This window comes from Tupaia chinensis, unplaced genomic scaffold (genome assembly GCF_000334495.1).
Source record: "Tupaia chinensis unplaced genomic scaffold, TupChi_1.0 Scaffold000127_2, whole genome shotgun sequence".
NCBI lineage: Eukaryota > Metazoa > Chordata > Mammalia > Scandentia > Tupaiidae > Tupaia > Tupaia belangeri.
Window position 1 is genome coordinate 1,706,456 of NW_006159596.1, and position 12,491 is coordinate 1,718,946.

The following is a 12,491-nucleotide window of genomic DNA, read 5'->3' on the forward strand; positions in this document are numbered from 1 at the left end:
GTCTCAGGTTTTTTTTTTGTTTTTTTTTTTTGTCCTGAAGATGGTCTTATAAGAATTGAAAACAGGTGAGGATGGGGAAAGAAAAGAGGAGGAAAAAAGAGGAAAAAGAAGATGAGAAAAGAGTGTATATATGCACAAGTACAAAGAGGCAGAGACAAAAATAAGGACAAAAAAAGAAAAAGAAAATGTAAGTGACAGGATATAAAAATGCTCCCAGATATTGTCTTAATGGCTCCAAGTACCAGAGAAGGGGAGCTCATACAGGAGTGACCCCATACCCCAGATTTCCTGGAAGAGTTTGATTCAGTGAGATTTCTTTGTTTTCAGTGAAAGTGGTGCATTCGATGAGTACTGGAAGACCATTTAATTTTTATGCCTTGTAAGAACTTTCACCTAAACAAAAACAAAACTCATAAGAAAGAATCCTATGTTAGACTGTCATTTTTGGTTCTGAAAGTATGTAAACACAGGGATGTCGGGATGGTAGCTGAAGTGGCCACTGGGCATTGTGAATTTTTTTTTTTTTTTTTTGGTATGACAAAACCCGAGTCGATGAATGTCCAGGATATTTCACCAGATAAGGGAAATGCTAACAATAATGCCAAACGAACAAAATCTTTGGACAGAAATTTGCCTCCATGGTTACTATCATTGCCTCCTCTTTTCAAAATAGGTAGGTGTCCTCACCACTTTGAACTAACTTCCTTCTCCAGACTGGCTACTTCTCTCTGCTGAGATGACCATAGTTAACGTTCCAGGAGTGATTGCACCCTAGAGGATAAATCAATAAGGGGCGATCAAACCTTAGAAAATAAACCAATACACAGATGTCACATTCATGCTCAGGGCTCAATAATTCCAAAGGGACTAGCCACATAGGCAGTAGCAGTTCCTAAAAATGACTCTAAATTATCTCGAGAGAATGCAAAGGCTCTTTTCTTCCCTACAGCCTCGGGGTGATGGGAGGATGCTGACCTTGAGTAGCAAGTTGGCTGCAGGGGGCAGCCATAATTCACAAGCAGAGGCCGGCAAGTCACAAGCCTCAAAGGTGCTCTCTCATCTCAGTAAGGCCACATGACACCAGTATGTCATTTCTGTCTTTCTCCCCAAACCCATGCATTTTAGCTATAGCTATGGGGTTAGAGGGCACAGGGATGAGGGACCTGCCACCCACAAAGGAGAACCTAGGGGTTGAGGTAAAGTTGGATGAAGTCAGCCTGGAATTTTCTTTGGCTCCTAAGTACCACATATCAGTTTAAGGGTTTGTTATAGAAGTGAGAAAAAGAATTTTATTTCAGCACCAAATCAACATGGTTTGTGTGACTTAAAAAAAAAAATAAATGAAAAAAACTGGTCCAGGAAGTAACAGTGATAATGAACATCAGTGTGGTTATAAAGCACAAGCAGAAATTTCCAAAAGGGCTGCCTGAAATTACTCACTACAAACAAGTGGATCTTTGGGCCTCTCACGAGGTGACGTGGGTAGTGTCTAGTCCTCTCTGAAAGAAATGAAGCTTCAAACCTTTCTATTTTGGAAGGGTCATGGGTTCTCGTGAGAACATTGGAGAAGTTCTAGATCTGCACTGTCCCATCGGTAGCCACTGGCCATGTGTGGCTCTTGAGCACTTGAAGAGTGGCTAGTCCCAACTGAGATGTGCTGTGAGTATCATAGACACAATGGATTTAGAAGATAGTACAAAAAATTAAAATATCTCATTGGTACTTTTTACCTTAATTACATGTTGAAAAGTCATATTGGGTTACGTCAAATATATTCTTTTCCTGTTTTTACTTTTTCAAATGTGGCTACTAGAAAATGAAAAATGGTACGTGTGACTTGCATTGTATTTCTCTTGGACAGTGCACCTGGTCTGGACCCTTGCTACAGGAAAAACATCTGCAAATACATATACAGTGTGCATCTATTTCCAGAAGGTCTCCTCCTTTGACATTCATCTTTAGATCATTGGGTCCCCAGGTCAGAGTCTGATTTGGGGGAGGTGGTAAAGAAGGCTATGGGTAAAGGTTGTTTCTCTTTCTTTTGAACACTTCTATGCTGGTTAAACTTTATTTTCTATATTTTAAAAATATCAAAGCCACAAAAACACAACAAAACAAAATACTCTGAGAAAGAAACCTTTGGTAATGGAGACTCCCATAGGCTCATGGGGACTCTTGGGGTCAGATCGACTGGCCTCAGACCTCTTAGACCCCTCATCATCTACACAGCAGTCTACAGAAACTGCTGTGTCCAGGGTCTGCATATGCAGTCAATTACTGATTTACATGGTCACTGGCAAGAAGTGAAGACACTCATCTAAAAGTATGCAATCCAAAAGACATTTTTCCCCTGGGAACGGAATACAATGTACGTATGTGTTTGTGGTTCAGCTGTCCTTCTAATTCCACTGAAATTATACTCAAATTTGTTTTGCATAAAGAGGACTGATGGAGTGAGTAGCACAGGCCTATGCTGATCAAGGAAAAATAACCGACATCAAGAACTTCACATGGCAATCTAGGATCTGAAGATATCTCAAGATTGCAAACTCTGGTGAGCAACAGCTCCAAAACAAGGCAAACCGAGCCAACTCTTACTTGGACTTTGAACTTCAGTTATTTAGATCTTCATTCTCAGTAACAGAGGAGTGCAAATTTCAAAGGCTGTTAGGACATGTCAGGTCACTGCCCCCCAGTACTATGAAGCCTGCTTGCTACATGTCATGGCTATCTGCCCTCCACCCACGCAAAAAAAGGGCATGCCCCTGGTAAGATGCCCATCAGTGGTTCGAAAACCAGGAAGAGCCTTGGGACTCATGCTGTTCAACCCTTCAAAAGGAGAGGTTGAGGTTTTAGAGCACAACCAGACTGTGTGTTTGAATGCATTATTAGTGTAATGAGGTGGAAAAGCCCTCACCAAAGATGTAAATACAACCACTGAGAAAAGCTTTTTTTATATCGATAGTTAATCTGACCAACTGCATGGCCTTCACCGATGGCTATGACAGAAGGTGAGCCATTGGATTGGCCAGAGAAATTATTCCTTCCCGTCGTCATCCCTGCATCTGGATGATCTGAATGTATTACAAAACAGCCCACTGAAAAAATACCGCATTTCTGACATAGTTATGAAAAAAAAAAACGAATAAAAACATAGTTTTAAAAAAACTCTGGTAGGTTTTAGTATTCATTTGATACTTCTTTTCCTGGCCCCCCTACTTTTTCTTTCAGTCAGGATAAGGTTGATTTAGCAAAGTTCTCTGCTGTACTTCTGGGTTCAAATGATCTATCAACTTACACCTCATTCCCAGGCATTGCCACACTCGGGGAGCCCTGGGAAGCAACCTACTGAGGATCCATCTAAATCCTTCCATGTGATCTGGTGAGAATTAATAGAAGTGTGTCGGAATTAACGTAAAACCTGGTGCTGCTGCAGCTCCGCTATTGCCACTGGATTAAAAAAGATCAGATTATCCTACTTCACCTGCAGAACCCACTTACTGAGGTAACAAAAAGCTATTCTAGCCCTGGGGAAACGAATGCAACAGGCTTTTTTTTTCCAGAGGGAAGAACACATGGGATCTCTTTTTAATAGGCTTGCCGCCCCAGACACAAGCACTCGAGTCACCAAAAATTGGTGTTAATTCCCAGGAGGGAACTTCTGAGTTTGGAGTCTGAACCCCTGAAACCCTAAAACTCACATGAGTTGAGCTCCCGACTCGGGTTGCAGGGGCCCCCCCACATTGCCTGGCAAGTGGAAGCCAGCGTGAAGGAGCTTACCAGAACGGGCAGAGGCCTCAGCAGATACCGAGCTTGGTGTTGGGGTCTCTGATAGCCGGAATTTTTAAGACCCACTTAGAGGAACTTAGATTCTTCAGGAAAGCTGACCTTGGACTGTTTCCGGGTGCTGAGGCACTTCTCAAAGCCATGCACATTCATGCTCGGAGGCCGTGACCATGGATTTCAGAGGTGGGATACAGACTGAACCCAGCAGGATCTGCTGCTTCTAAACAGAACTCTACAAAAGCCGGAGTGGATCAAAGGAGAAACAAAGAGCAGATGTGAAGTCGACTACACACACAGTCTTTGAAAGAAATAGCCAAAGAAATCGGACAGGATTCCCAAACAAGAACAATCAAACCTGGAAGAACGTGAAATGAAACTAAGAAACCCTAAGGGTGTCCTTTCAGCCTGTTTTAGGAGCTTGTGAGGTGTATGTCGACGAGGACATAGGAGAGGAAACCAGCTTTCAGCTTGCAAGCTGCCAGGGCCACGGGCTGCTGTCGAGATGGAGAAACTGCATCCTGATTCCCGAGACCTTGAGTTCTGCTTTTTGTTACCATTCTTGAACGGAGCGCCCTGGAGTTGCCGAGGTGTTCTGGAGGTGTGTGTGCCCGGGTCAAGTTTTGGAGCACTCCTCCCTGCCTTCCCCTTGGGTCCTACTATCTCTTCGTTCTTCATCTACCATTTCAAGATTTCACCTCTTCGCAGTCTTGGTCAGTGGAAAGTTCTACGTCAGACAGTCCAACCTCCATTGCCATAATCAGTGAGATGTCAGAATCGCTGCTGACAGCTGGCTCCTGATCACCTGGAGGAGAAAGCAAAGTTCATGGTGAAACTGGAAGGACTGTGGCATGGCAAGACCCTCTCTGTCTCGCTCATAAAAATAATATTGGGTTGGGACCAGTAGTTAGCATAATGGCTATGTCGTTGGACTCCCATGTAGTTGATTGTGGTTCGAGTCCTAGACCTGGTGGCTTAAAACTCACGCTGGGCACGTGTGCATGCATACCCAAGATCCCGAGAGGAGAATGGAAGAGAAGGGGTTGTGGTGTGGCCATCCTCCCTGGGGGTGATTTCTTGCTTTCTGTCTCTCTCTTTCTGGTGAGCGCACATGCCATATAGGAAAACCCTCTAAAAAAGAAAAAAGTAAATAACATTGGGTCATCAGAAAAGTCATGACATGACTTTCTGTTTTTTTATACAAAGATGTGTTAGAGTTAGAGCCAGCTATCATAATGGTTTAGGTGCTGGACTCCTATGTGGTCCACCGCAATTTGAGTTCTGGAACTGGTGGCTTGAAGCTCACACTGGGCACATGTGCATACGTGCCCAAAATACTGAGAGGAAAATGGAGGAGAAGGGATTGTGGATTGTGGCGTGGCCATCCTCCTGGGGAGGGGGGTGGGGTGATTTCTTGCTTTTTGTCTCTCTGGCAAGTACACATGTCCTATAGCAAAAATCTCTCAGCTGTGTCATGACTTTTCCGATGACCCAATACATTCAAAGCTGGCTACACATGTACAGACACTATTATGCAAGTGTGTATGAGTGTGAAAAGTGCACACCCCTCCTTTTCATTTATCTCGCCTTTAGAACCATCTGGTGCCTTCAGTCCTTGACCTTTGGGGAATGCTCTATGCAGGTTGGGATGGTTCCTCCTTTCCCCACGGCTGCTTTGTACTCATTTTCTGAGCTTGGCAATGGCTTACAGTTGGGCATGCTGTGTCCCATGCCACATACTGACCTGTGTGTGTTTGGAGATTGGTTGTTTCAATTTGATATTTCTTTAAAGTCCAAGAGAAGGTATTAGAAAAATTACTTTGTAAAAACTCTCATTAGGATCTCATCTCACACTGTACCCCTGCAAAAACTCTGGATAGGTTTGAAAAAAAAAAACTTTGTAAACCAAAGAGACTAATAAACTAGAAGAAAATATATCATTTAAGTATATATCAAAGTAGGAAGATATATCAATATATCTAAGTAGGGCAAGAAATTGTATATAGAAAAGTCATTGAACAATTCACAGAAGATTCATAAATGCATAGTTTAAACAATGTTAAAACATGTACCATAAAATCAAAAGAAACACACCACACAGGAATTTTCATGCAGTTCACAAAGAGTTGTATACTTAACATACAGAAAACATTTAACTCAATAAGAAAAACAGTCCAGGGGCCAGCAGGTGACATGGTGGTTAAGGTGTTGGATCTCCCACATGGCCAACTGCGATTTGACTCCTTGGACCTGGCAGTTTGCTCTTCCTCCCTCCTTCCCTCCCTCTCTGTCTGTCTCCTTCTGGTGGGTGCATGAACCCTATAGCAAATTAAAAAATAATAATACATAAAATTAAATAATTAAAGATAAAAATAGCCCAACAGAAAAATAGGCTAAAGGTTACCATTATTCAATGCACAGAAGAATGTAATATAAATGACTAATAAATGCAAAGAGCAGTTGTGGCACAGATGGGAGGGTGCCTCCGTGTGATGCTGGAGCCCTATGGGGACCCAGGTTCGGATCCCAGACTAGCTTAACATACCAGGTCCAAGCAGTGCACCCATAATCCTGGCTAGATGTGGGACTGGGTGGGAGGATTGTGGCCCAGTGAGACTACCAGGGTGCCCATCTCTGTGTGTCTTTCTCTGTATCATAATTAATTAAACGTTAAGGTAAAAATGATATTTTTGTCTATGCTACCTTCGGGTTTTTTTTTTTAATTTTTATATTACCGTTAAAGGTACACTGAGGTAGGTAGATTGATATGCTACATGTAGAAATGTGAAATTTTTACCCTGTAATTTTTATCTCCAGAATGTATTATAGACAAATCATCAGAAATGCAAAAATGTTCATTTGAATTTTATTTATAGCACCAACATGTTGGAAGTAACTTACAGCTCAACAATAGAGAATATTGAATAAACTGCATTACTGCTAAAACGGTTACAAGCTTCTAACCATTAAAGTGAAGTTCCCGGAGCGTTTGTATTAACGTGAGAAAGTGCCCACAGGATACGATTAAGTGAAAACAGAAGTACTGGAAGGTGTACGCGCAGTGAGGGTCACAGAGAAAGTGAACTTAAAGCAAGGAAACCCAAAATGCTGAGTTGTCGCTACTTTGGGATTTTAGGGTTTTTTTCCTTTTTTTTTTTCAGCTCTACCCTCATATTCTACAGCAAACCTACATCCCTCAGTCATTGAAGACAGGTTTAAGTTCCCGTGACATGCTAAGTATTGAGCTGGATGCTGGGTACAGGTGACCAAGATGACCCCTGTCCTTAAGAAGCTTACTGTCTTTAAAGCTTATGGTCTCTAAATCTCATTTGAAAATGAGGGTTCTACTCAGTAAAGGGGCTACTTTCTTTTTCTTCTTCTTTCCCCTCCCTTTCTCCCTTTTCTTCTTCTTCTTCTTTTTTTTTTTCTGAGAGATTTTGCTATAGAGTATGTGTGCTTGTTGGAGAGAGAGAGAGAAAATAAGAAATCACTTTTTTTTAAGAGAGATTTTTGTTATAGGGCACCTGTGCTTGCTAGAGAGAGAGAGAGAGACAGCAGGCTGTGTCACCAATCTCCAAACACACACTGTGTGTTTGGAGATTGGTTGTTTCAATTTGATATTTCTTTAAAGTCCAAGAGAAGGTATTAGAAAAATTACTTTGTAAAAACTCTCATTAGGATCTCATCTCACACTGTACCCCTGCAAAAACTCTGGATAGGTTTGTAAACCAAAGAGACTAATAAACTAGAAGAAAATATATCATTTAAGTATATATCAAAGTAGGAAGATATATCAATATATCTAAGTAGGGCAAGAAATTGTATATAGAAAAGTCATTGAACAATTCACAGAAGATTCATAAATGCATAGTTTAAACAATGTTAAAACATGTACCATAAAATCAAAAGAAACACACCACACAGGAATTTTCATGCAGTTCACAAAGAGTTGTATACTTAACATACAGAAAACATTTAACTCAATAAGAAAAACAGTCCAGGGGCCAGCAGGTGACATGGTGGTTAAGGTGTTGGATCTCCCACATGGCCAACTGCGATTTGACTCCTTGGACCTGGCAGTTTGCTCTTCCTCCCTCCTTCCCTCCCTCTCTGTCTGTCTCCTTCTGGTGGGTGCATGAACCCTATAGCAAATTAAAAAATAATAATACATAAAATTAAATAATTAAAGATAAAAATAGCCCAACAGAAAAATAGGCTAAAGGTTACCATTATTCAATGCACAGAAGAATGTAATATAAATGACTAATAAATGCAAAGAGCAGTTGTGGCACAGATGGGAGGGTGCCTCCGTGTGATGCTGGAGCCCTATGGGGACCCAGGTTCGGATCCCAGACTAGCTTAACATACCAGGTCCAAGCAGTGCACCCATAATCCTGGCTAGATGTGGGACTGGGTGGGAGGATTGTGGCCCAGTGAGACTACCAGGGTGCCCATCTCTGTGTGTCTTTCTCTGTATCATAATTAATTAAACGTTAAGGTAAAAATGATATTTTTGTCTATGCTACCTTCGGGTTTTTTTTTTTAATTTTTATATTACCGTTAAAGGTACACTGAGGTAGGTAGATTGATATGCTACATGTAGAAATGTGAAATTTTTACCCTGTAATTTTTATCTCCAGAATGTATTATAGACAAATCATCAGAAATGCAAAAATGTTCATTTGAATTTTATTTATAGCACCAACATGTTGGAAGTAACTTACAGCTCAACAATAGAGAATATTGAATAAACTGCATTACTGCTAAAACGGTTACAAGCTTCTAACCATTAAAGTGAAGTTCCCGGAGCGTTTGTATTAACGTGAGAAAGTGCCCACAGGATACGATTAAGTGAAAACAGAAGTACTGGAAGGTGTACGCGCAGTGAGGGTCACAGAGAAAGTGAACTTAAAGCAAGGAAACCCAAAATGCTGAGTTGTCGCTACTTTGGGATTTTAGGGTTTTTTTCCTTTTTTTTTTTCAGCTCTACCCTCATATTCTACAGCAAACCTACATCCCTCAGTCATTGAAGACAGGTTTAAGTTCCCGTGACATGCTAAGTATTGAGCTGGATGCTGGGTACAGGTGACCAAGATGACCCCTGTCCTTAAGAAGCTTACTGTCTTTAAAGCTTATGGTCTCTAAATCTCATTTGAAAATGAGGGTTCTACTCAGTAAAGGGGCTACTTTCTTTTTCTTCTTCTTTCCCCTCCCTTTCTCCCTTTTCTTCTTCTTCTTCTTTTTTTTTTTCTGAGAGATTTTGCTATAGAGTATGTGTGCTTGTTGGAGAGAGAGAGAGAAAATAAGAAATCACTTTTTTTTAAGAGAGATTTTTGTTATAGGGCACCTGTGCTTGCTAGAGAGAGAGAGAGAGACAGCAGAAAGCGAGAAGTCATCCCCGGGGGGATGGCCATGCTACAATCCCCTCTCCTCCATTCTCCTCTTGGGATTTTGGGTACGCACTCACATGTACCTGGCGTGAGTTTTAAGCCACTAGGTCTGGGACTTGAACTGCAGTTGGCTATATGGGAGTCCAGCAACATAACCATTATACACCATCTGCTGGTCCCAAGAAGTCACTTTTTTGATTGCCATGCTGCAGTCTCTTCTACTCCACTCTCCTCTTGGGATTTTGGGCATGGACGCACGTGTCTGGTGTGTGTTTCAAGCCACTGGATCTGGGACTTTAACCATGGTCGGCCATATGGGAGTGCAACACCTTAACCACTATATCACTCTCTGGTCCCACTTTTCTTCCTTTTCCTTATGGCTCATCAATCAGTTCAGCTCATAGGAAGCTGAGGCAGGCAGACTATTAACTAGGCAGTTGTGACAACGGGCACGATTTTGGAAGATGTACCTGGAGCAAGTGAAAGGGCAATCGTATGCTTCACATTGGGTGCAATGTCTAACTGAATCCTAAGGAATAATTTCTATTTAGCCCGATGAATAAGGAATAGTCTTTTAAGCAATTGCATGTACAGGTGGTTGGAGGGATAGGAAGCCTTGGGCAGGTGGTGACAACAGGGTGTTTTTAAATGTGATTGGAATGCAGAGCAAAGCTTGGCAAAGACTAGGGAGCTGAGTTGCATAAAGACTGCTTTAACCACTGCCCCCATCTTGTCCATTTTATTATTCTGATGAAGAAATGTGCAATTGAAAGACTAACAAAAATGTCTAAGTACCAAAAGAATGATGATAGTTATAATACTCTTGCTCTGATAATCACAGATATAATTTTTTTATATGGAGACACAGTTAAGGAAAATACATTAGTTTTATGAAGAGCAGTGAATTCCTAAGACATTTAGAGGAGACAAAGAGAATGAACAGAGTTATGGCCTAAAGAGTGAGTTTTAAAAAACGTGGTGTTTTCCAAGGAAGGACGTAACCTATGAACTAAGCCCTAATGTGTTTCTAGATTCTTAAGTGCATGGATTTCACAGTAATGTAACGGATCAACGGCTAGAATCACACTTTGGAAGCAGGTCTAGGGAGTACTGTGCGGTGCAGTGATGTGTCTGCCCATTGCTGCTTCTCCCTTTGCCTTTTCTCCCCTAATGGCTCACCAATCAAGTCAGCTCACCAGAAGCCAACATGGGGGCTTGGTCTGTTTCTCAGTCCTGCTAAGTCACTGAGGATCCCTTTCTTCTTTTCAGATTGCATGTATGACGGTGGTCCCGTAAGGCTATGCCACGTAGCCTAGATGAATAGACGGCTATACCCTCTGGGGTCATCTAAGTCCAGTCTCCAATGTTCACACATGACAAATTCACTGGGGAGATTTCTCAGAACGTATCCTTGTAAAGTGACGCAGGACTGGATTTAGTATTTGAAAAGGGTGGCAGCATCCAGCAATAAAATTAGCCATTCAGGAAAGGCTAAAATTGGATCTCTGCCTCACGTTTTAAAGCAAAGTACTAATACATTCTAGGCTGGCTACACGCATGCTCACCCTCCCATCTTTAGTGTGTGTGTATGTGTCTGTGCTTCCTTTTATTCTCTCCTCCAGGGTCATCTGGTGCCTTTAAACCCTGACCTTTGGGGAGTTCTCCCATGCAAATTGGGATGGCCCCCTCTCCCCCATGGTTGCTTTGCTCTTGCTTTCCCAGTATGGTTATGGCTTGTGCTGTTGGGCAGGTGTGTCCCGTGCCCTCCAGCAGATGTCTTCTCTCTGCAACGGTGTGAGTGTTGGAGCCTGGAGCTGTGTAGAATCACACTGTGCACAGCTGGACACGGGCTTGGTCTGCTTCTCAGCTCTACTGAGTCGTTGAGCATTTCTTTTTTTCCTGGTTGCTCACATTTTTTATTCCCATTTTCTATCGTATTACTTTTTTCTTCCATTTTCCCTGTCCAGGCTAGTCGGCTTTTAAAAATCCAATTTACTGAGACCAGCAGTTGGCGTAATGGCTATGTGGCTGGACTCCCTTGTAGTCGACTGTGATTTGAGTCCCAGACCCGGTGGCTTAAACTCACGCCAGGCGCGTGTACATGCGTGCCCAAGATCCTGAGAGGAGAATGGAGGAGAAGGGATTGCAGCATGGCCATCCCCCCTGAGGGGTGATTTCTTGCTTTCTGTCTCTCTGTCTCTCTCTGTCTTTCTGGCAAGCACATATGCTCTATAGCAAAAACCTCTAAAAAAAAAAAAATCCAGTTTACTGTCATTTTTGTGCTATTTCAAGGGAGACTGGAGTAGTTTCATGTGTTTGATCTACTCATTACTCAGTGCTCTTTATAAAAATCACTTTTATGGGGACCAGCAGTTGGCATAATAGCTATGCTGCTGGACTCCCACTTAGTCGACCACAGTTCAAGTCCCAGACCCGTTGGCTTAAACTCAGGCTGGGCGTGTGTGTGTGCGTGTGTGCACCAGATCCTGAGAGGAGAATTGAGGAGAAGAGATTATGGTGTGGCCATCCCCCCTGGGGGTGATTTCTTGGTTTCTGTCTCTCTGTCTCTGTCTTTCTGGTGAGTGCATGTCACGTGCCCTATAGGAAAAACCTCGCCAAAAAACAAAATTGCTTTTATGAAAAGAACGATATACATTTAAAATTTATGAGATATGGGAAACTATCAATATCTCATTTTAGACTATATTTTAGTCCAGCAATCAGTAATTACAATCATGTGTTACTTTGCATAAGTTGCTTTTTTTCTCTAGGACTAACGTTTGTCTATAAAATAATCTGGAAGGCTGTATTAGAATCCTTTCCAGCTGTTTATACGTACATGTGCTAGTGTCAGTCAAGCTGTGTCTCCAACAGCAGATTTTCAAAGTAATATGTGAAAGTTACCCCTGAAAAACAAAGCTGTCAGTCTCTCTTCATTCACAAACCTTTTAAATGCTTTTTTAATTTTTTCTAATATTTTTCTTAATTAAAAAGAAGGCTTCCTTGAGGCCAGAAGGTGGCATGGTGGTTAAAGTTCTGACTCTCACATGGCAGACCACGGTTCAAGTCCCTGACCTGAGGTTTGCTTTCTCACTTTCCCTCTCTCTGGTGAGTGCATGTGCCCTATAATAAATTTAAAAATAATAATAAAATCATTCTAAAAACAAAACAACACTTGCTTATTGCATACTTAGTGCAAGTTTGCACTAATGGGAGAGTTCATTATTAGAGATACATCTAAAACGGAAGCGTTCTTGCCTTTTGGCCGGAACTGCCATCTTCCAGTAATTAACCAAAGTGACGAACACAGAGGGAAAG

General features: G+C 41.9%; 1 protein-coding gene across 1 annotated transcript in view; it reads right to left on the bottom strand.

The window, feature by feature from the left end:
* Window positions 1-19: 19 nt before the first annotated feature.
* The window catches only part of RNF150 (ring finger protein 150), a 320,502-nt gene continuing 308,030 nt past the window's right edge, over window positions 20-12,491 (bottom strand). Inside the window, exon 7 of the mRNA XM_014586323.2 lies at window positions 20-4,588. Coding sequence (XP_014441809.1) covers window positions 4,470-4,588 — 119 coding nt within the window. The 3' untranslated portion in view covers window positions 20-4,469. The remainder of the gene's footprint in view (window positions 4,589-12,491) is intronic.